This window comes from Falco punctatus (assembly GCF_963210335.1).
Source record: "Falco punctatus genome assembly, chromosome: 6".
In the NCBI taxonomy this organism is placed as follows: domain Eukaryota; kingdom Metazoa; phylum Chordata; class Aves; order Falconiformes; family Falconidae; genus Falco; species Falco punctatus.
The window spans coordinates 34,350,673-34,372,072 of NC_137585.1; the positions used below are offsets into that span (position 1 = coordinate 34,350,673).

General features: G+C 44.8%; 1 protein-coding gene across 2 annotated transcripts; it reads right to left on the reverse strand.

The window, feature by feature from the left end:
- Positions 1-4,663: 4,663 nt before the first annotated feature.
- On the reverse strand, positions 4,664-20,131 carry IFT27 (intraflagellar transport 27). 2 transcript variants are annotated; one of them, XM_080392955.1, is made up of 7 exons: positions 18,944-20,131; positions 15,497-15,576; positions 14,364-14,423; positions 13,634-13,693; positions 11,993-12,110; positions 11,528-11,637; positions 4,664-4,903 (listed from the first exon to the last, which is right to left on the reverse strand). In XM_080392955.1, the coding sequence occupies exons 1-7, from the start codon at positions 19,137-19,139 to the stop codon at positions 4,838-4,840; spliced, it is 690 nt and encodes a 229-aa protein (XP_080249081.1). In that variant the 5' UTR covers positions 19,140-20,131; the 3' UTR covers positions 4,664-4,837. The 2 variants fall into 2 exon arrangements, with proteins under 2 accessions (XP_080249081.1, XP_080249080.1); XM_080392954.1 differs by having other exon boundaries at positions 4,664-11,316; positions 18,944-20,126.
- Between the last annotated feature and the right edge of the window lie 1,269 nt (positions 20,132-21,400).

Genomic DNA, 21,400 nt, shown 5'->3' on the forward strand with positions numbered 1-21,400 from the left:
ATTCAGTATCATCATCTAAAGCCAAAATCCAGCCCAAACATGAGCTTTTGCCATCTGGCCCTCAGCAGCCACAGAAGCATCACTGGGGCTTCCTGTCTGGGGCAGAATTGCTCTCCTAGGTCTGGTGGTACCGACACAGGTAACCCTTCGGAAAGCCAGCTAGCCATACACACTTCTGTCTTCTTTAAGACATCCCTAGCTCTTCTTCTGTCAGACTGTTTAGGGTATCAGGGGAGAAATATTGCACTTCTAATTTCTCTGATGCTTGGTAACAAATCAGGGTTAAAAGAGACTTTTGAAGGAACATCCTGAGAAAAACAAGAGAAAGGGCTACTCTCTGGGATAGGTTATTTAGTCCTACTGACTTTGCAGAGGGACAAATGAAGAAAAGAACGTGTCCCAACACCTATTCAGGAGTTCAGTGAGTGGGAAATCTTAGAAAATTCAAAATCACCAAGTCCCACTGATGTCAGTAACAGACTACCAATTTTAATGTGAGAAGGGTTTGTTTCTGTAGTCTCACATAATCAGGGAGGCATCCCATGAGATGTACATGTACTTTAGACACTGTTTCAGAGAAAGCCAGCTGGTATATTGTGTCCACAGAGCTATTATATTAATTCCTAGGATTTGGTTTTACATTACCATTGTAATGGTTTAGGATCCCCAATGTGAATTCTTATAGAGGAAGTAGGTTAAACACCTCAGATTAAGGCAGTCATATGCTAGACTGGAGCATTATGGTGATGCACAGAAGAGTATACCATCGATAGAAATTGTAGAGAGGTGATATTCTCTGCCTTGGTAATAGAGGCCTATTTTAACAAGAAAGCAAAACACATATGTCTATTTAGGCTTCTAACTCCATATTTAGACATCGAAGAACTGCCCTGGTTTTCAGTTGTGCTGAGCAGTCAGCATCTCACATTGATTTTGCAGAGGTGTAGAGGCTCCAAATACCTCTGAAAATCTGAATGTCTGTTTTGGTGTCTTAATGTCAATTTAGCAGATTAACTATGACCTCATATAACAACAAAATTTTTAGTAGAAACAAAATCAAAAGTCCCAAGGCCAAATGCTGGGCTCGTCAGGATTTGCCACTTCCAGTCATTCGCTGCAGCTACTGACCACTTGTGAAAATTTCTGGGAACAGTCTGAAAGCAGAATTTACTCATACAGTGGCAAATCGTGGGCAGTGAGGAGTCTACTGCAGAGCAAAGCAATTCCCAGCAGTACTTGGCTCGTGCAGCTCCACCAGTCCAAGCTCAGGGCCTTGATGATGCCTCTTTGCTGGCCATGTGGGTCTCCTTGGCAGCACCGACCTCAGCAGAGGCTGGCCAACACTCCAGGCCATCCTCCAAGGGTGTGGGGTTATGGCTGTCCTTTGTGGTTCTCTAATTTTTTGCTCTGTTGTTGTCTGCTCTGACACAGTGAGCAAGTCTGGCAGGGGGCATGGGCAAGCGTATCTCAGCCATGCACCCCACTACATATCAGGGGCACAGGAACATGCACAGGAGAAGACAGCTCAGAGCAGGAAAAGGGAATCTCAGGCTGGTTATTCCCTGGGTTAGGGGGTGGCTGGGAGATGAGCAGTCCCCTGTGCAGAACTGGTCCTCCTCCCACGCTCACTACTACTGCACTCTTTGACAGGACACATTTCCAGGTTGCTTGTGTCTGTTAGATAAAACTATTCCATTGCCATCTTCCCAGTAGCCAGTCTGAAGCGACAAAGCACTTCTCTATTTCACAGACCATTGGGACTCTTCTCTGCAACTGACCTATATTAGTTATAAGCTTCATTCGTTCTGGCCTGCACTCCTCTCTCTTCTCCCACATGGAGCACATGCACTGCTCCTCCCCCTCAAACAAACACCTTTACACATCCAAGGACATTGTAAAAATAAAATGATCACAACCTGGCCCTCCGGGAACCTCGGTTTTACAGTTTGTCCCGCTCTGATGCCAACAGAATTCACAACCCAGTTCAAGAGAGACAGACAGTGAGTGAGAGAAAGCAGGCAGACAGGCACAGACAGAAGGAGACAGAGGAATCGGGGAGAGATAAAAAGGAGCAGAAGAAAGGGAACAGGACAACTGGAAGGAATAAGCTGCAACAACAAGGGAAGGCGTGTAAACTGGGAGTCTAGAACACAACAGAGAAAGGGGGATGGGGTTACAGGAAAGGCTAACAATTTAAAATGATAGAAAGTTGAAGGAAGAGAGAAAGGAGGAGATGAAAAAAGGCAGAGGAAAGAACGGAAGAGAAAACAAATGTTCAGAGGGGAGGGGGGGATGTTGAGTCAGGCAGCAAAGCAAGGTGGTGTCTATGACACAAGGCAGAAGAATTAAGAAGGTGCCTGTGAATTTGGGCACTTCTGTTTCATGTCTCCTTTTCCACTGAGGATACGCTGTGAAGAAAAGGGCAAAAGGAGGGGGGAGAAAAGGATAAATAAATGCCTGAGCTGCCATCTTAAACAGCTCCTAGCAGTCAAGCAGGTACCCTGGAAACAGGCGGTCCACAGGTTGCAAATGCTCAGGTACACATTGCAGTTCAGCAGGCAGGAAACAGTCTGCATTAGCATGGTGGCATTTACACTCCCAGGTCTGCTGGGTTTCTCCGTGCACTGGCAATGAGCCCTGCATACATAAAAATGCTTCTGTCTAGTATGGGGAAACTGTGCTCTGATCTCTGCCCTGCGCCCTCTCTCCGGTCCCCATAAGAAAACCTCAGCCCCAGACACATGGGCGCTGTTAGTCTCCCTTCTCCTCATACGAACCCCCTTCCAGCCCCCTGCCTGATCCCAGTTCTCGTCTGCACTCCAGGGGCTGCCTTCCCTTCCCGTGCCTCTCTTTTCACCATGGTTCATCTCCAGCCTTGCTATTTTGTTCCTCTGCTTTATCTCTCTCCTCTTTCCCTTTGGCTCCTCTTCCTCACTGTCATTCGTTCACCTCCCCCTTGCATACCCCCCTACATACACCCCTCCCCCTGCCCCATTTACCTATCTGTAGTTATCCACTTACCTATTACTGTAGTACCTAGCTGACACACATCTTTCTCCCACAATCCATCCATTTCCACATCACACACCTGCCAAATCTGCCTCTTTCCTTCCTTTTCAGCCCTTCTCTCACTGTCCCACACCCAGTCCATTTCTTTGTCTCCCCCCACCCCAGTTCTTCTGTCTGTCTTTCCCTCTCCACAGTCCATTCCTCTTTCCTTCTCCCCCACTCTGCCCATCTGTCTGCCTGTTCCTCCTTCCCACAGTTGTCTCCAGCTGATACAAATGTACCCCAGTTGCTCTTTCTCTCCTTCTCCCCCCCCTCCACACATTTCATCTCTTTGTGTCTCCTCCACACCCAGATCCACACTTGTTCTCTCTCCCATACTGAGAGGAGGCGGAGGCAAAGAATTTGCTGCTGACCGCTGCATTGCTAGGAGGCAAACACATGGCCGGCCTTGTGCAGGCCAGTTTCTGCCTGAGTGCCCCAAGTCACATATCCCCAGCATCATCTCCGGCACTGGGAAAACAGATGGTATAATAAATGAGTGCAGTCTGATAAAAGGAGGAAAGAGTGCCTGCCTTGGATGCCCCTCACCCGTGCAGAGATACACATCCAACATGGGCACAGCTCTCTCACTCCTGTACCCACCCAGTTTTGGTGCCAGAAGTAGCCAGCCAAACAAGGCACAAGCTCTGGGAGAGGAGAGGGGTAGGAGAGGGTGGTAGTGCATAGAAAGACCAATGGGGTTTTTCTGACAGCAGTTTATAGTCCCAGCAAGAAAAGTACATGGGGGGATCTTAAGGTAATGAGGAGGGCTGTTAGCATGGAGAGGTGTAGCAGAATTGTGGGGACGTACAGTTACAAGATGTCCCTGTGCAGAGACAGTTAGGAGGGAAAAGGCAAGAGGTGTGGACAGTGTAAAGGAACCAGATATCAAAATGGTTGGGGACTGAGATGGCATCCAGTGATCACTTCTGCCTTGGTGAAGAGGGAAAGCCACCCTCCTGGCAGTCTTAGCTGGGAGGGCCATCAAGGGCAACTGACTTACTCCACATGAGGGAGATATCCCCAGGTCTCAATAGGTGCAGAAACTAGAGGATAGGGTCTGCATTACTCTGCTTTTGCTCTTACCAGAACTGTCCTCCTGCCTTTACCCAGTTTCATGACATTGCCCAAGAATACTCGTTTACCTCCTCCACCACCTCTCCAGACATCTGCATCCAGAGACTTGCAGCATCCTTTCCTCTGCATTTACCTCAGTTACAAGAAACCCACACTTGTTACCCATTTCCAAACGCACCAGCATTCCTTCCCCAACTAACATTTTCACATTCACTGCAGCCTGATCTCTCTCTGCTGACAGCAGCACTGAAACACATTATCTTAACCCTATAAGACGTCTTTCCTGGATACTCTGTTCTGCTGTCCTTACAAGCTGATTTTATGCCTGATGCTTCAACTGCAGCCTGAATTTCAGAACTTCCAGTTTCACAGTCCCCAGACTGAAACCACCCAACCTCACAAAACCACAGTCCTAGAAATAGCACACACTGGCCACGCACAACTCTTAGACTGAGAGAAAGTGATGCTCCACAAAAATCAAAATAAATTAGCACAAGCAGAGAAGGGAAACCAACACATAAAAGAGATTCCTCCCATGCACAGCGAAAAGCATTTTTTATTGTAGGTAATTTTATTCATGAACAGAGTGATTTCTATCTGTTTTACAATGACCTCACACAATAGTGTTTTTCTGTTTTTTGAGGTTAAATACTGATACCCTGAGGAGACCTTCTGCTGTATGAACTGATTGTGACGTTTTTGTTGTGAGATGTTAATGCTCAAGTTGTAGAGGGCACTTCTGCTTGGTCAGGTGAGGTGCAGGTTCTGTGTCCATTCCCTGCATAGATGAACATAATATACTCGGGATGCTGCAGCACAATTAGGCATAAATTTATGCATTGCCCCCTCCCCTCACCAAAGGAAAAAAAAAGAGTTTTAAGCAAATAGATCACCCCACTTTCTGGCAAAAGAAAACAGAGATAGTGCTGGAACTGATTTGTGTTTTAAATGATACAAATACATGTGGGTAACAACTGTAGGCGTCTATTTCCCTCCACTCAGAAATCCCCTCGGACAAACTGTACTTGATCTGAATTTCCAACACCTCTTCACACTCTTCCACCCTGATAGTCTGGTAGTGTCCTTAGCTTACCTACTCTATCTTTTTCTGGTCTCACCTGCTCCAGCCACTGCTCCTCACAGCATCACAGCTTGCTGTTATTATCTCTCCACACTACTCCTAGGCTTATCATTCTGCATTCTTGTAGTTGCCCTATCAAATCCCAGTGTCAACCCTGTCATGCAGACTTCAATTCATTCTGCCTTGTTCTAATGCAAGCCCTATGTCTTGAACCTAATCACTGACCTTACTCATCATGGCTCTGAACTCCCCAAACCGACCTTGGCCCGACATCTTGGCCCTGAAGATCTCGGTTCAGTTATTTATTCTTATCACCTGCCCTCCCACCTGCAGTGTCATCCAGCTCTACCTTATCCTCATTTTCCCTCAATGGCTCATGCAAAAATTACTCGTCCTCCCACTTTATTTCCATACATCATTCTACAAGCCAGGAAAAGCCTTAGGTCTTCCCACCCCTAATTCCCACCCTCCCACTCTGCCTCAGCAAATCCTTTGGGCTCTTCCTGAAGAGGTGTAGACCCCACTCTTTTCCTACATATTCCTGTTCCCCTACTGCTCCTGCGTGTCCCATTTGGGACACAGCAGCCAACCATTTCTGCCTTTGTACCTTTCTGCTCACTGTCCCTAACATGAAGCCCTCATATTGCATATTTTTCCAGTACTTGTGCAGAAAGATTACAGGCTCCACTATTCTCCAATTGATGCATATCTGGCTGGAGGGAAACTCATCAAACTGACCCCAGCCCTGACCCCAGCCTGACATGTAGGGTCTGTCACATTTCCCTTTTAAACATTGCCAGATTTGGATTTGATCTCACAGACCAAGAAAGAGAGCAATTCCAGGCTTCTCTTGACAAACAGCTCCAGGGGAGGAAATATGTGAAGCTGTGACAGAAGAATGAGAGAAAGACCCCCAAGGAGTAAAACAAAACAAAACAAAAAATAACAACTCCAAGTCAGAATAAGAACAGCCAGTGTCTGTGAAAGTTACACTGCGGCAAGCTCTGAGGAGCCAAGACGAGGCTGCCAGGTCTCAGCAGGGGGTCTCCTGCCAGGAAATTGTGCTCTAGACTGAGCAACATCCCCGTCTCTCAGGTGACTTCGACAGGGAGTCACAACAGCTAAAGAGCCCTGAAAAGACTTGAGATTGTGTAGCGCTCTTCTTTCTCCCGCCCCCAAGCATTGCTGTTCCGGGTCAACAAAGCGAAGGGCAACTGGCACAGAAGACATTGTTCTCAAGGCAAGATGACAGCAGGAGGAGGAAATAGGATGCGAGAAGCAGAGAGATGATGTGCCCTTAGGCAAAGAGAGACATTGCAGGGCCCAATGTGGCCCTTGAAGAGATCCTGTTCAGACTCCACCTCTGCTGCAGAAGGTCCTAGAAGTCCCTTAGCCACAGCTTCCATGGAGTACCGTCTGCAAGATGGAAAAATTACTTGCTAAGAACAAGCAGAGGTGGATATTCTCCATCAAGAAGTGGATATGAGATAGGAAAAGGACTGAGAAGGCATGGTGAGAGAGGAGTCCCATCATGCAGATGTCAAGAATAGGAACGTCCTGCTACTAGCAGATAATCTGCCATCACACTGCTGGCTTTATACAGGCAGATGAGACAACAACCGCAAGCAGCTGCCACCTGAACATCATAGTTACAGTAATTATTACAAGCAGAGCACAGTGTCGAGCAGGGTATGGACCCCCGTGGATCTGTGTAAGCACCAGTAGAAAGCAGTTGCTGCCTCCAGAACAGAAATGCAGTGTTTTTCCCTGCTGTCAGCACCTGCGTCAGGCTCCCAGTTTCTCTTGAGATACAGCTCTTAATTGGGATAGATTGTACGTTTTCTGCTGTAGCCCAGCCCAGCTCCCAGTTTAATTGCTAGTTTATGACTTAGCCTGTTTTGTGCTTTCCACACTACTTCTTTCCCCACTTAATCTAATAGAATTATAGAAAGTATTGCTGGGAGGACCTCAGGATGCCACACAGTTTATCCTTCTGCCCCAGGGCAGTATTTCATTTTCAACAACATCATGTGTCTTTTGCTATCAGGTCAGATTGGTCCAAGATGTATAGTGGGTAAAGAAATGAAGCTTACCCAGGGGAGCCAATTGGCATAAAAGACTAAATCCGGCCCTTTAAGTCACTGAAATTATATTAGAAATAACCCTGGTCCAAATGGTGTCATGTATCAGATCAGTTTTCTGAAAGATGTCCTTTCTTAAGTTTTAATTCTCTAAAATGAACAAATCTCCAGAAGAAACTGTTCTGACAGCCCCATTTCAGTATATTTAACGCTTTATTATGAACAGCAGTGACCACTCCATTATTAAGACTTATCATTGTTAGCAGATCTTATCACAGTATGATCACCTTTGAAACTATTAACTCCCACAATAAAACCTGATCTTTCTGGAATTTTACATTCTGCATTTCACTCTGCAGTAGAATATGTCTGGCAAGACAAAACAAAACCATTAAAGCATCTTTAATATGACAACTTTACACAAACAAATTTCCAGTAAAATTTGTGAATGTCAGAAACTGTTCTTAAGGTTCTTTCTTCCAAGACAATTTGACTAAAAATTCCACTTTTGTTTTCTTTCATCTATTAATCTCTCTAAGAAGAAATGTCTTGCAGCCTTGGGAATAGATAATGCAGAAATTAGAAGGATAAAAAAAATCAGCTGGTGATGTATCAAGCTAAGTAAAGCAGGGCACAAGTATGACAGGGATTCTGTGCAGTACAACCATGAGGACCAAAGGAAAGGTAAGAAGGAGGGACTCCCAAGGAAGAAAGAATGTTTTTGTCTCATCAAACAAGCAAACAGGAAAAAGAAGGACCATGTATCTTTTAAAAACAGTTAAAGGCCTGTTTGTTTCCTCCCCCTTCTTTTGAAATTTCAGTTCTGGTTGAGCTGGGTCTCTTCTGGGCTGTAAACACCCATGCTGAGCACCTGCAGCACTGCACAGCTGGACAAAGTAAGGGAGCTGTCAGAAGACAACAAGCTTCCTGGTCAGCAGACAGGCTTTCTGCCTTCCTCCCACTGTTCTCCACAGTGTCTGCAATTCAGAGTAATGCTAAGGCTGTAAGCAGCAAACACGCAGCCTCACCCTACAGCTGTGACCACAACAGTTACTGAACACAGTAAGAGAAACAATAATGGCTTCAGATTCTTACTCATCGTGATTGTCCAGCTCACCTACTCACCACCCTAAACTCATTCACACATACACAAAACTATTTTCCACAACCCTCCCTTATCTGGCTCCCATGTTCTCTATCTACTCTCCACTACTAGCCTCTACCACCAAGGTCACAAATAAGCTAGGAAAATGGCAACAAGCATCACCTGCCTCATTCTGGTACTATATAGCACATTAGCCAGTAAGGACAATACAGTGTGCTTTTAAAATGCATTCAGAAGGACTGAGATGGTTATTGTCAAACATACCATTTGGAAGGACATTAAATTGTGTCTACATTAGTGCTTGAAATAGTCCTCTAAAAAGCAAATTGGACAACATGCTTTAGACACAACCTCTTTTCTAATTCTAGTCATGGCCTGTGGAAAGAGGGAAAGGGGCAGTGGGTGAATCCCTACTGCTAGCTAATTAGATCATACATTTCCTCTCTCAGGCAATATATCTTTCCCTGCATGGGATGCATTTTTCTTCACTAACCTCTCAAAAGCAGCTTCCCCATAAATCACAGATCACCACTGCAAGCATTCCCTTAATGAGATCCTCCAGCTTTTGCATTCATTTAATAAAAAAGTGTTCACCAGTCTTCATCTTACTGGTGCATTTAAACATTTGAAGGTGAGGTCCTTCTGGTGCATAGAGATTGAACTCCCTGGTTAAAGATTGCACAGAATTCATTTTATTGCCCATTCCCAAGGCGTACATCCCCTCTATATACATCACAGGTGGCATACACACCTGGCATGCTATTTTCAATATGAAAAAATATCTGTCTTGTGTGGAATCACATCATGAATAGAACCATGGGGAAATGAGCTACCAAATCAAAACAAACCTTCTTTAGTTCTTTAAGTAGATCAGCACAGCATCCAAAATAACTTTTATTCTTCGTAGTCAGAGGTACTAGCACCTGCAGGCAAGAACTCTACCCAGCCCCTGTGAATCAATAGACACTTCCCAGGATTAACAAGACAACCCTTGTAAAGACACAAATGCCAGTAATGCTAATCCAGTTCAAAAGAGTGAGTTTTCTAGTTACCCTAAGCCCACAGAGGAGTCCTTCCTTCTCTGGAGGAAGCAAGAGCCTTCCCAGTCCTTCTGTCATTTTTTTGAGGTGGCTTCTAGCAAAAGAACCTATTCTTTTGCTTTTCTTGTGGGCTGAGCTCCTACTTAACCTCTTTAGCTTCTGTTCATGCTCCCTGGCTAATTCCCAGTATCAACACACTGTTGCCAGTGAAATGAGCCCAGCTGCTTCTCCAGATTCTTGAAGTGCTTCATAAAATCTGCTACAACATCTGCAGCCATATTTCTTACGTTCAATCCGATGCACTTTTCCTAGCATTGGGCATAAAAATGGTTATAAAACACACATATAAAAGTCTTGAAACACAGATTCCTGAAAAGCCTGCCTGAAAAATCACTCAGTGCTTACTCTCCACAAAATTCAGCTTTCCCTGCCCAAAGGAGGTTAACAAAATCTGGGAGAAGAGAAAGGTTACAGTTTTGAACTTCTTGGTGTTGCACTCAGTAACAAGGCAGTACCTTACCGTGGATGCTTTCACATAATGCATTAGCAGATAGACTCTTACACATGCAGCATCAGTACTCCACACAAAAGAGCAGTTCTCTCTAGGCTTTTACCTTTCTGATATGAAACTTCTAGCCAGACACAGCTGAGTCAGAGTAACTTAGCCAAGCTGTCTTTTATTTCCTTAGTCCTGTTTCCACTAGCAACATCAGAATTGTGGTCTTCAATATGAAATGCAAGGAAAAACAGGGAAAGTTTAACAACAAGGAGGACTCTCATTCTAGTAAGGGACTGAGAATTGAACCTAATGAGAACATAGTATTGCCAAGTTCAGCTGACAAAAAGAAAATTGACATAAAACCACCTAAGATGACAAAAACACGAAGAAGGAAAGATAATTTGTTTTAAAATTTGGACTCATGTTTAGAATAAGAGAGGTATCTTACTATCTGACCCCATTTTGCAGATAAGCCAATTTGGATGTGCCTGTAGGAAGTCCTGCTTGCTTCAAGAGGTAGCTTCTTGAGAAATCTTGTGACCTGGGACCAGCAGAGGGCACTGCATTACCAAGTGACAGCAGTACAGTCGCCAGACAGTTCCCACCGGGCAGTGAAAGTGAGCCACATTGAAGAAAAGAACCAGATTCTAGAAGTCAGAAACATGTATTAGTCATCAGCATATCAGTCCTACAACTGATAAGGGTAACACTGTTAAAAAAGGCCTAAAACTCTGGACACTCCTAGAAACACACCTAAATCCAGCTTGGTCCTTGCACAACTGAGTCTCCACACGTTGATTTTTGGGCACAGGCCTCCTACAGAAAATGCTTTTCTAGCAGCAAGGCCAAATCGGTCCTGCCCTGCAACATATGTATCAAGGTTGGGTTGCTTAAGTTGAAAAACATTCTGTCAGCTTTCTCTCACCTTCTCCAAACCTCTAAATACTTGCTTGTAGCAGCAGGAAGTCTGCTCAGACAAGAGACAAGACAATATCAAAGCAAAAAGCTGGCAGTTTCCATTCTGCCCACCCCTTTTACTCCCTGCCTCCTCCAACCTAGCAGACTTTCAGTGAGCAGAGAACCAAGTCAGAGGACATGAAAGGAATGCTGAGGTAGCAACTTCAGAAGAGTCTTTCCACTTGCTTATTTCTAGTTAATTTTGAATTATCAGATGACCACGAAGAAGCAAATAGCTCATCTTTTTTCTTCTCACTGTATTCCATCCTGCAGGATTCTGGGCACCTGAAGAAGCTTAGAAGACAAATAACTCATGCCAGTCACAGCCCTCAAGCTAGTGAGTGAAAAGTTTCCACTTTCTCTTTGTACAGTTGCTGGAATGACTTTGCCAGGATGTGGAAAGGGGCCTCAAAATTTTTCATCTCCTTCTGTAAAGAAACAAGAAAGTTGTGAATGACAGATGGAATAAGTATTTGACTATTTCTGCTCTAACTGCTTCACAAAAGACAGATTACAACTGAGGGCGAGTTAGATGACAGACAAGTGGAAGGGAGCCCCCAGTTATCTTTCTCTACCTGAAAGAGAAGATAACTTCACAAACACCCGCTTCCACAGATGGTGAAAGGAGCAGACACTCACCACTGACATCTCACAGTATTCCAGGCCATGTTTCTCAGCCCACTCCTGTGCTTGTTTCTGCTCCACAACTCGACGACCAACTAGGTCTGTTTTATTCCCCACTAAGACACCTACAAAAAAAACCCATAGGAAACAAATGGAAAACAAAAACATTTTGATTTTCCTTGATTGAAACAAAGGAAAAACAACAACCCAGAAATGCTGACTTGTTAGCAATAAATGCTGGAACATTTGTAAAAGTAGCTGAAAAAGTTGGAGGCATGGAGAACAGTCTACAACTACCTAGAAAAGGTTCCACAAAGGAAACATACTCATGCCTTATCTGCTTTGTGATAAAAGCAAATGAGTTGGAAGAAGCCATGCCTGCCCCTGGCTTAAAAGAAATGCTCTATGCCACATCTTAAGAGGAACAACTGCTATCATACAAGAGGAGAGCAGATAACAAGAATCTCACCTATTTCTTACCTGGGATGTGCATTCCAACTGCGTGAGCCCTCAGCTTCTCCAACCACTTGGCACAGTTGTTGAAAGATTGCTCATTAGTGACATCATACACAAGGCACAGGACGTTGGGTTGCTCCCACTGCACAGCAAGAAAGGAACATTGTCAGCTCTAATGAAACTGATGTGGTCAACAGCCAGTCTGTAAACACGGCATACACAGATGCTAAGACAAAAATAAAAAGCCTAACAAACAGGAATCCTGTGCCCTGGCTGAGGTCTCACATTTCAGTTGAGCTGACTAAACGGGTAGCTGGCACTGGGAGAGGTGGTCTTGTTCTCTTTCCCCATTCCTGTCTGTACAGTCCTGCTCCTTTACTTGCATTGGCTCTGGCAATCATCTGATCCCTGGGGAAGCTGATTCTTCATGCTGAATCAGCACAAAATTAATCCTAGAGAAAAAAGTAGGAAGATTTTCTTCCAGTTTGAGCCAGCTTCTAGAGGGGCCCCTTGCAAATCAGACCTAGTGCAAGGACAGAAGTGGTATTGCCTCTTGTGGAGCAATGAACCATTAGGTTGACTTAGCCATCTGTGGTGGGTTGACCTTGGCTGGACACCAGGTGCCCACTAAGCTGCTCTATCACTCCCCTCCTCAGCAGAACAGGAAGGAAGGGAAAAAATAAGATGAAAAAATATAACTTGTGGGTCAAGATAAAGGCAGTTTAATGAAGCAACAGCAAAGGTTGTGGGCACAGAAGAAAAGGAAAACAAAATACATTAATTCTCTACTTCCCATCAGCAGGTGATGTTTGGCCACTTCCCAGGAAGCAGGGCTTCAGTACACGCAGCAGTTGCTCCGGAAGACAAATGTTGTAAATAACGAATGCCCCCAGTTCCTCCTCCTTTCTCTTAGCTTTTATACCTGAGCAGATGTCATATGGTATGGAATATCCCTTTGGTCAGTTTAGGTCAGCTGTCCTGGCTATGTTCCCTTCCAGGATCTTGCCCACCCCCAGCCTACTGGTGAGGGGAGTGGGAATGTTGGAGAGACAGCCCTGATGCTGTGTAAGCACTGCTCAGCAGTGGCCAAAATGCCATCTTTCTAGCTACCAATACAAAGCACAGCACTATAAGGGATGCTGTGGGGCTCAGCCAGACCCAATACACCATCTTAAAAAATTTCATGTCAATTAATTGATTCTACCTCTCAAAATGAGATAACACAATGGAGAATTGTACAGGCAAGGACACAAATGTGTGAAGGAAAAAACCAAGGGCAGTATTATGCTCAAGGAAAAGAACGAATCCTGTTGGATCAAACACATCACTATAACACAAAAAAACCCCACTGTTGGAGTAGCAGCAAAATAGCTGTTTTTCTAAGGAATAAAAATAACTTTAACCGACAGTAGACAGCAATTCTCAGTTAAACATCACCATTTCTACTGTAAGAAAACTGAATGACTATCTGCTTTTCTTCCTCTAGAAAGTAGTTCTAGTACTTGTACAAGTTTTAGAAAGATAGAACAGGATGCATTGGCAACTGAGGTAATTGCTCCCATTTACACTAAAGACAAAGTATGCTACATCTGCCAGACTGGGGAGTTCAGATCTTCAAAGCAAAAGCACTTCTTTGGAGGAAGAGGACTGTTACATAAGACTTACCAGTTTCTCTAGCATTTCAGAAAATAGATCTTTTCCTGCAGAGTCAAAAATGAAGAATTCCTGAAAGTGGAAGCAGAAAGAATGCTCTTGCCATAAAAATGCAGTGTAGGGCAAGATTTTGTAAGTAAATACTGGAACTCGTAACTCCTGTATTTTGTTCAGTACAGCAGTGTTGCATCACTAAGGGGCAAGCTCCCTGCACTGAGAATACTCCAATTCAGATCGTATGAGAAAAGAAATAGGTATTTTCATGTATACCCAATAAAAGGGTTACCTCCAAAGCCCCAGGTTTGGTTTCCATCCCTGCTGGAAACAGAATACGTGGAGCAGGACAGTAACCTGCACTATCTATACAACATTATACATATGGTCCACATTCCACTACTGAGAGTATAGGGCATTAAGGAAAAATAGCATGTAAGTTCCAGCTTCTGTAGTTCTAAGAAACATGAACTAAACCTGAGTGCCCTAAAGGACAAAACAGAATCTGAAAAGCTGGCAACAGCTTTGGTTTAAGACATCATGTTGGATACAAGTATGTAAAACTTACATTTTTAAAATTAAACTAACCCTGGAGTATCAGTGATTGTACATGATCAGCCTCATTTCCTTCATGCAACTTAATGGCCTGATGAACATGCCCAGCAATCTTCCACCAGAATGAGACTAAAATGAGGTTTGAGCTCTGGATATCTCTTTCTGACCCAGTTTATGTCACAGAAAAACTCACCACACTATCACTTGTCTCTGGAACCGATACAGCCTTCACCAACAGTTCTATGCCCGTTGTCTGTCAAGAGGAATCAGGAAAACAAGGATCAGAAGAGTTTTTAAGAGCCTGTCAGACTGCATACCAACTGTGCATTGGATTGAGGCAATTCTTGTGAATCATTACAATCCCATCAAACATAAGACTGCTGGGAACTCTGCAGTCCTCCTCATAGTTCTGGTAACATACTCCCACCTACACGTCAAAGCCATGTAGATTTGCTCAGAGCAGGGAAAAAGACAGAAAAGAACCAATGTCCACTGGTTTGCTTATATACAGCTAAGAGTATTAGCTGATATCTGCAGGGCTATGTTCACTATCACGCTGCTCTAAAGTACGCCTTAGAATGTTTAGCACCAGCCATGTGATCAACTAACATATGGGGCTGAAGTTATTTGTGCCTCTTCCACCTTTTATCTCATTCTGCTTTGTAGCTTGTTTGTTTGTTCTATTTCTATCCTTAACTTCTGGTTTCCATCTTTATTTCAATGAATAAACATATTTTAGGGTTTTTTTCTCCACACTCATATTTTCCTTTTTTTACTTTACTTATATTTACTTTTATTTTTATCCTGCTTCTGATTAGTCATCACCATTGATTCTCACACTGAAAGACTGCAAACTGTATCCTCTTCATCTGGGAACAGTTTCTGTAGATTATAATTATCTTGGGGCTCTGCAGCACATCTTCGTGTTTGCATAGTGATAAGCGCACTGTCCACATGCACATTTAATAGTTGGAATTAAAAGCTTTCTCCTTCAGCAATGCTTTTTCACAGAGCACTCCCTAAAGGAGGAAGCTCTCTAACACCACAAAAGCTTGTGAAAACATTGGTTCAGCAGGAAAACTACAAAATTAACTAAATTACTCTGCATTAAATTTCAAAACCAGCATCCACGTAATATAAAGACTTACAGAATGTTAAATGGCTTCTATTCAGAATCTAGGGTGTAAGGGAAAGAAAACCCTGTAAGACTCCACCTTGAATGCCTCAACTTAAAATCGTAGTATTTATTTTGTTCTAGACTTTCTTAGTTTTCTCATGCAAACTAGAAAAATGTTGGATACCAGTTTGAGGCTGTTGTATGCTTACCAGTGTGTAGTTCTTCTGAAAATGAGCCCCATCATTGCGGAACATCTGGGCTAGAGCACTCTTCCCCACAGCTGGATCTCCTGCAAAACCAAGAACATAAAAGATTTTTGTTTCATCTTAGAGAATCTTATTTTCCCTCAGTTCTTTTACTTTATGCCATAAGAGCTCGAATGCTCGAACTCTGAATACAGGCAAGATAACTGTCACAAGAAGCACAAACCAATCTAAAATCCACGTGAGGAAATTAATACTGCCATTATGCATACTAGTGCTGACATCAGATTTCTGCTCTGTGAACAACAGTGAAGGCCTCCCAGATCAGGGTGGAACTGCTGTTAGTTCTAAAATCTATGTCTACTCTATAGCCTTTAACTAAGAATTAAAAATTCCCAGATATGTTATCATGTAGAGAAAAACGCAATGTGATAGGGAGACTGGGCTACATAGGAAGCTATTTCCTCTCAGATTACTCGTTTCCCCAGATTCAAATCCTTGTTACATACTGAGTTTAGGGAAGAGACAGGTAATTTATTTACTACAAAGCTGCTTAAGTTGGTAACATTCCCCGATGAACTCTTCTTGCTGACCCTGCTAAGAGAGTAACTCTTGCTGACTCAGAGCTGCTGGTGGCTCATTAGTTGCATCCTAGGCAAAACAGAAGCAAATGTCATTTAGCTGGAGAAAAAGAGCCTGCTGATTCATCCCTATATGGAAGGAGAACCAAGGGGCTTTAGTTTTTGCTCTTCTACAGCCAAGGCTTTCTGGTATGGCTTGCACAACACTTTGGGCAAACCTGGCAGCTGCCTGGTTTGGCCTACTGTTACAAAACTCCATCACATCCAAAGCAATGGCAGAGAACTGCAGAACTCACATATGCCCACATTACTCCATGAAATAACATCATAATTCTTGCAAAACAAAGACTTAATGTTCTCCAAGGGCTTACTCTCTCTTCACATACTGTCTCACTACCCTGGATAGTTCAAAGGACAGGAACCAGGAATTAAATACTGCAGCGGTTCTAGCTTTACCCTTAAAGGAACACTGCTGGCAGCTAAGCTTGGAATACAAGTCTTTTACATTATGTTGTTAATAAATAAACCCAGAGAGAAGTACATTGACCCTATTACAGCTTTCTAGATGTTGTTTTGAAGGAAATTGGTGAAGCTATCTGCTCACATAATATTATAGAGGAGGAAGGGTGTTTTGGATAGTGACAATTGCTCCTAGATGCATTAACCAAATGTAGCTCTTGTTTAAACATTTTCAGCATGCTTGCTTACTTTGAGCTGAGCTGGGCTCATAATATTTAGACAGGAAAATCTGGTAAGCCAGCTTGTTTGTTCCCTGATCAGTTCAACTTGTGCTGAAGACAACAGTCTGTTCTGAGTGGAAGCTATTCTGTACTTCAATAGACAATTAGATCTGTCTTTGTAAAATGAGACAGAGAAGCATACATGCTCCAAACTGTGAACGCATCATCCAGTGCAAATTCTTAACTAATGTGTTGCCGTTCTTCAATTTGACAGCCCCAGTTGTTCTTGCCTTCTTATTATTCTTTGCCATCCTCTTAGCCCATTAGATCACTACACTTTCTCAAAATAAGTTTCCTTGCCCTTTTCATTTAGCTTGGTCTCATCTGCCAGTACTCCCACAGTATTTACTCCATCCATATTTCTGTTATCCTGCCAGAATCTGTAGTGTGTCTAAAATGCCTGCTACTGCCAACTGTCTTTCTACACCAAAAACCTTTTCATAGTGTCTCCATAGTAAGTTCAAACAACAATATCTTCTGTGTGTCTGTAAATTACCCTTGAGATAACACCGCAATCGCTTTCTATTGTCAAGTTAATAGTCTCTCTTTTGCTAATAAAAGCCCTTTTCCCCTGTTGTTCTCTTTGACCTTTGTGTAGCTCCTGTGAGCCACTCTGTTCTTCATAACCATTTCCTTAGGTACACAAGAATTCCCTATTCTATTTCTGATGTTTTTCTCCTACCTATGTAATTGCATTTTCTTGTTCCCTTTAGGTTGTTGTGGTTACTCATCCCTTATGTCTCTTTCACAATATTGGTCTCTTCTGCAAGAAAGAAGTTATTTTGCGTGGTCTGCTTCATTGATTTATTATTTTTAATAATACATGGATATTATTGTAGCACTTAGGAGAACTACATATGGGACAGGACCTTCTTGTTGGTTGTGTTGCAAACAGAACTGAAAAGGCAGCTCCAGACCCAATTAGGATTAAGCACATAACTAGGTCACCCAGAGAAAATCTATGTGAATTTAGAACAGTCATGGAATTGGCCTTCCCTAACACTAAACTGCAAAACTGAAAAGATCTAAGCAAAGCCTGTGTATTGGGACCTGAAAACGTTGAAACTGGAAACCATGTGTAAGTTTCAGATCTGGAGGACAGGCAAGATACTCATGCTGTCGACGATAGCTGTCAACAGAGGCACGAGGGAGATTCATTCTGGCGCATTTGCCAAAGACCACACTGGTTTTGTGCAAGTTATCTGCTTCTGAGGTTAAAAAAAAAAAGAAAAAAAAAAAGGGCAAACATTTTATTCTGGATGAAAGCGGATTGCAACAGAGTTAAACCTGGGAGTTGTCTGCCCAAAAAGGTTTTATGGATTTGTGCTTCTAGCTGAGGCTGCACAGAGCTTCAATATAGACAGAGGGAGGAAAAAAGGAAAAGTTTTCTTCCCCTAGTGTTAACAGTCAGCTGTACTTATGCTCAGCACCTCCATAATTCATCCTGACTAAACAGCCTGTGTCTTCACCTCACTTTTTTTTTTCCAGGTTAACCTTCAGTTTGCTTGGGGAAAAAGATGCCTCTGTGAAGTGCACACGCTTCACCCTTATATTCTTTGCTAAAGCTCTACCTTTCCATCACACTCTCAGAATCACCCCAGCCTCTGACGTGATTTTTTTCTTCTAGCACAAAGGCAGCCTCCTGTCTGAGGCAGGCCTCGGCTGTCCATCCTGCTCTCTTCACACTTCTCCCATGTTATGCCCACCTTTCCACACTGGAGAAACACTCTTTCCTTTCTTTCTGCCTTCCTTTCAGATCCTGTCCTTGCATTTCAGCCGGTCCAGCCCCGCTTCACACCCTCCCTCCACACAGCTCGTGGTTCTCCACATGTGGTGGGAGGGGAACGACACAGGGTAGCTAACAACAAGCACTATGTCCACCGTTCCCGAGGGAGCCGAGGTCCCCACCTCTCTCCTGTCGCCTCTTCCCCCACCTCTTCTCCGTCGGGGCGACTCCTCGACGCGGGGCCGAGCGCAGCCAGGCCGCCTCCCGGCCGCCACCACCCGCCGCTCCCCCCGTCGCTGACGGGGCCCCCGGCGCCGCCCCGCTGCCGGCCTCGTCTCACCCCACGGAGCCCGCTCAGGGCCCCCGCGGCCAGCAGGGCCGATGGCACCGCCCGGGCCGCACTCACCTGCCAGGAGGCACTTGGCAGCCAGCTTCACCATCGCCCCGGCCCGGGGAAGGCGCCAGCGCGACAGGAGGGCAGCGGCTGCCGTCGCCGCGCTCTGCCGCGGCCTTAGCAACAGCGCGGCCCTAGCAACCGGGCGCCCCGCCTCCTTGGGGAGGCGACAGTCCGCCCAGCTCGGTTGGCTGTTAGCTCTGCTCATCAATGCTACCCGGAGTTGTTATTGGGTCACTTGACTTTTCCCGCCCACCAAACGTGCTGTCATTCAAACCCGACCCCCCGGCCCTTCGGGTAGCCGAGGTGGGCAGCGCGCTCAGCGGGTGGGGCCGTGGTGTTACGGGGACAACGGTGTCGTGTCCGCGCAGCAACTAAGTACGCTGTCAGGGGCCGGCTTGTCATTGGGCAGAACGCAGGGGACCGTGCCATGGGGCGCATTAACCCACCGGGGACAGGGCAGAAAATAGTAAAGTTACGGGCAAAAAGCTACGTGATAGGGGTGCGGCAGCACCAAGGCGGGAAAAGACAAGTGAGCGCGAGGGAGAGCAGCCGCCATTTCCCGGTTGTGCCCCCGCGGAGTGCGACCTTCCGTGCCGGAGCGCCCCTCCGCAGGCCCGGCTGGGCGCCTTCCTGCGCATGCGCGCGATGCCACGTTCAGCTGTGTCGTCCCCCTCCCCCCACCCCCGGCCGGCGGGGACGCGCCATTCCCCGCGCGCGGGCGGATCGGCGCGTGCGCCGGCCGTTAACGGCGGGGGAGTTGCGCGTGCTTCGGCCCGTTGCCGGCCGGCGGGTGGGTGTCGGTCACGCAGCGGCGGGGGCGCCCGCAAAGGGGGAAGGTGCCGGCCGAGGCCTGTCACCGTCTGCGGGCCGAGGCCTGTCACCGTCTGCAGCGCCGCGCGTTTGGGGTCGCTTTTCCCTCAGGGCTCAGGCGGGAACCGCGCCCCGCTTTGTGCTTCGCTGCGGCTGCTTCTGAGCCAGCCCCGCATCCCCGTGTGCTTGTAACTCGGGCACCGACCCCGTGTCGGTCGGGTCCGCTCGGTTAAAGCAGCCGGCTGAGGAGGCCTGCGTGTCCAGTGTGGACGCTGAGCAACGTTTCCTTTCGGCCTGAGCCAACGCTTGCTCTGTTGACCTTTCTCCCAGTTCGTACTTTTTCTTGCTTTTGGCTATGTTACTGATCTCCTGGGGAGAGGGTTCCTTGCTCACCTGTGTCTTAGTTGCTTTCTTAGTATCTCAGAATTTTATTCCTCCTTTCCCACTGTTATTTTTGTAGTCTTTCACACAGCAGTAGGTTGGTTCCTTCAATTATTTGTCTTCTTTTTTTTCAAATACTTTTCCTGATATCTGCCTTGACTTATCTTAAACTATTTCTATGCCCTGTTCTTAATCTTTATACTGATCTTCTGTCTTCCTTAAGCAGTTCGAGGCAAACTTAATGTGTTTGGGTTAGAGCTGAAAAAGCTGACTGCAACTTCCTGGGTCTTCCCCTCCTTCCAATCTCTTCGAAAGATCTTATGCTGTTAGAAAGTATGCCGTTAATAATAAACAATACTTTTTCAGGGTATAAACTTTGCTTGGCTACACCTTAGTTTGTTTACTGTGGAGCACAGAATCTGCTTACTGTGAAAGGCAGTAAGCAAGCTTGGGAAGAAGAGAACAATCAATTATGCATCAATGTTTGGGTTATACGATTGGATGTTGTGAGAGTACAGTACATTGAAAATAATGTTTTCTAAGTTTTATTTTAACCTCAAGGTAGTCCCTGCTGCTTTTTTTTTCTTTTTTTTTTTTTTTTTTTTTTTCTAGTATGAATGACCCATTTCACATGTTTGGGACTACATGTCATATCTGCCAGACATCTGACCAGGCAAGCAAATAACATAAAAATAATAAGTACCTATAGCAAAATCAAAGGAGTCTTTTATATGCAGATAAAAGCATTGTTTCTGTGATAAAAAAAAATGAAAGGGACTTCTGTAGCCTGACTGGGCAGTGGCTTTAATTGCAGATGATGACTGTAGTGAAATAGAGTGGTGGAGACGCTACTAAGTGTACCATTAAAAAGGAAAAGAAAAATTAATCCCATGTCTCATTATTGCTTTTACTGTTTTCTCTTCCATTCCTGAATCCTCTATCACCTAAAACAGGTGTGCGGTTATTGATGTTCTCCATCACTTACATCTAAATAGCTTACCTCCTTTTTCATCTTTTCTGCCTTCCACTCCACTCCATCCTCCAAGAAATTCACCTGTCTCTGTGTTGTTCCATTTTTGCAATCTTTGCATTATCCTTTGTTGTCTATTTGTAATATTGTCCCAGTTTACTGACAGGTCTATATAGGAAGGCTTTGAGGTTCCATTATGATGTACTTGAGATTTATTGATCATAGCTGTAATGTAGTAGTATCCATCAGCATTTTCTGAGGTTGCAGTTCTCTACCATTTTACACTGGGATCAGTGTAATAGAAG

Excerpts from the sequence above, each read along its gene's own strand:
- IFT27 (XM_080392954.1), bottom strand. The coding sequence starts at position 19,139 with ATGAGCAGAGCTAACAGCCAACCGAGCTGGGCGGACTGTCGCCTCCCC. Across the intron at positions 11,638-11,992 it reads AGTTGGAATGCACATCCCAG|GTGTCTTAGTGGGGAATAAA; the intron begins GTAAGAAATAGG and ends TTTTTTTTGTAG. Across the intron at positions 11,317-11,527 it reads AATACTGTGAGATGTCAGTG|AAGGAGATGAAAAATTTTGA; the intron begins GTGAGTGTCTGC and ends GTTTCTTTACAG.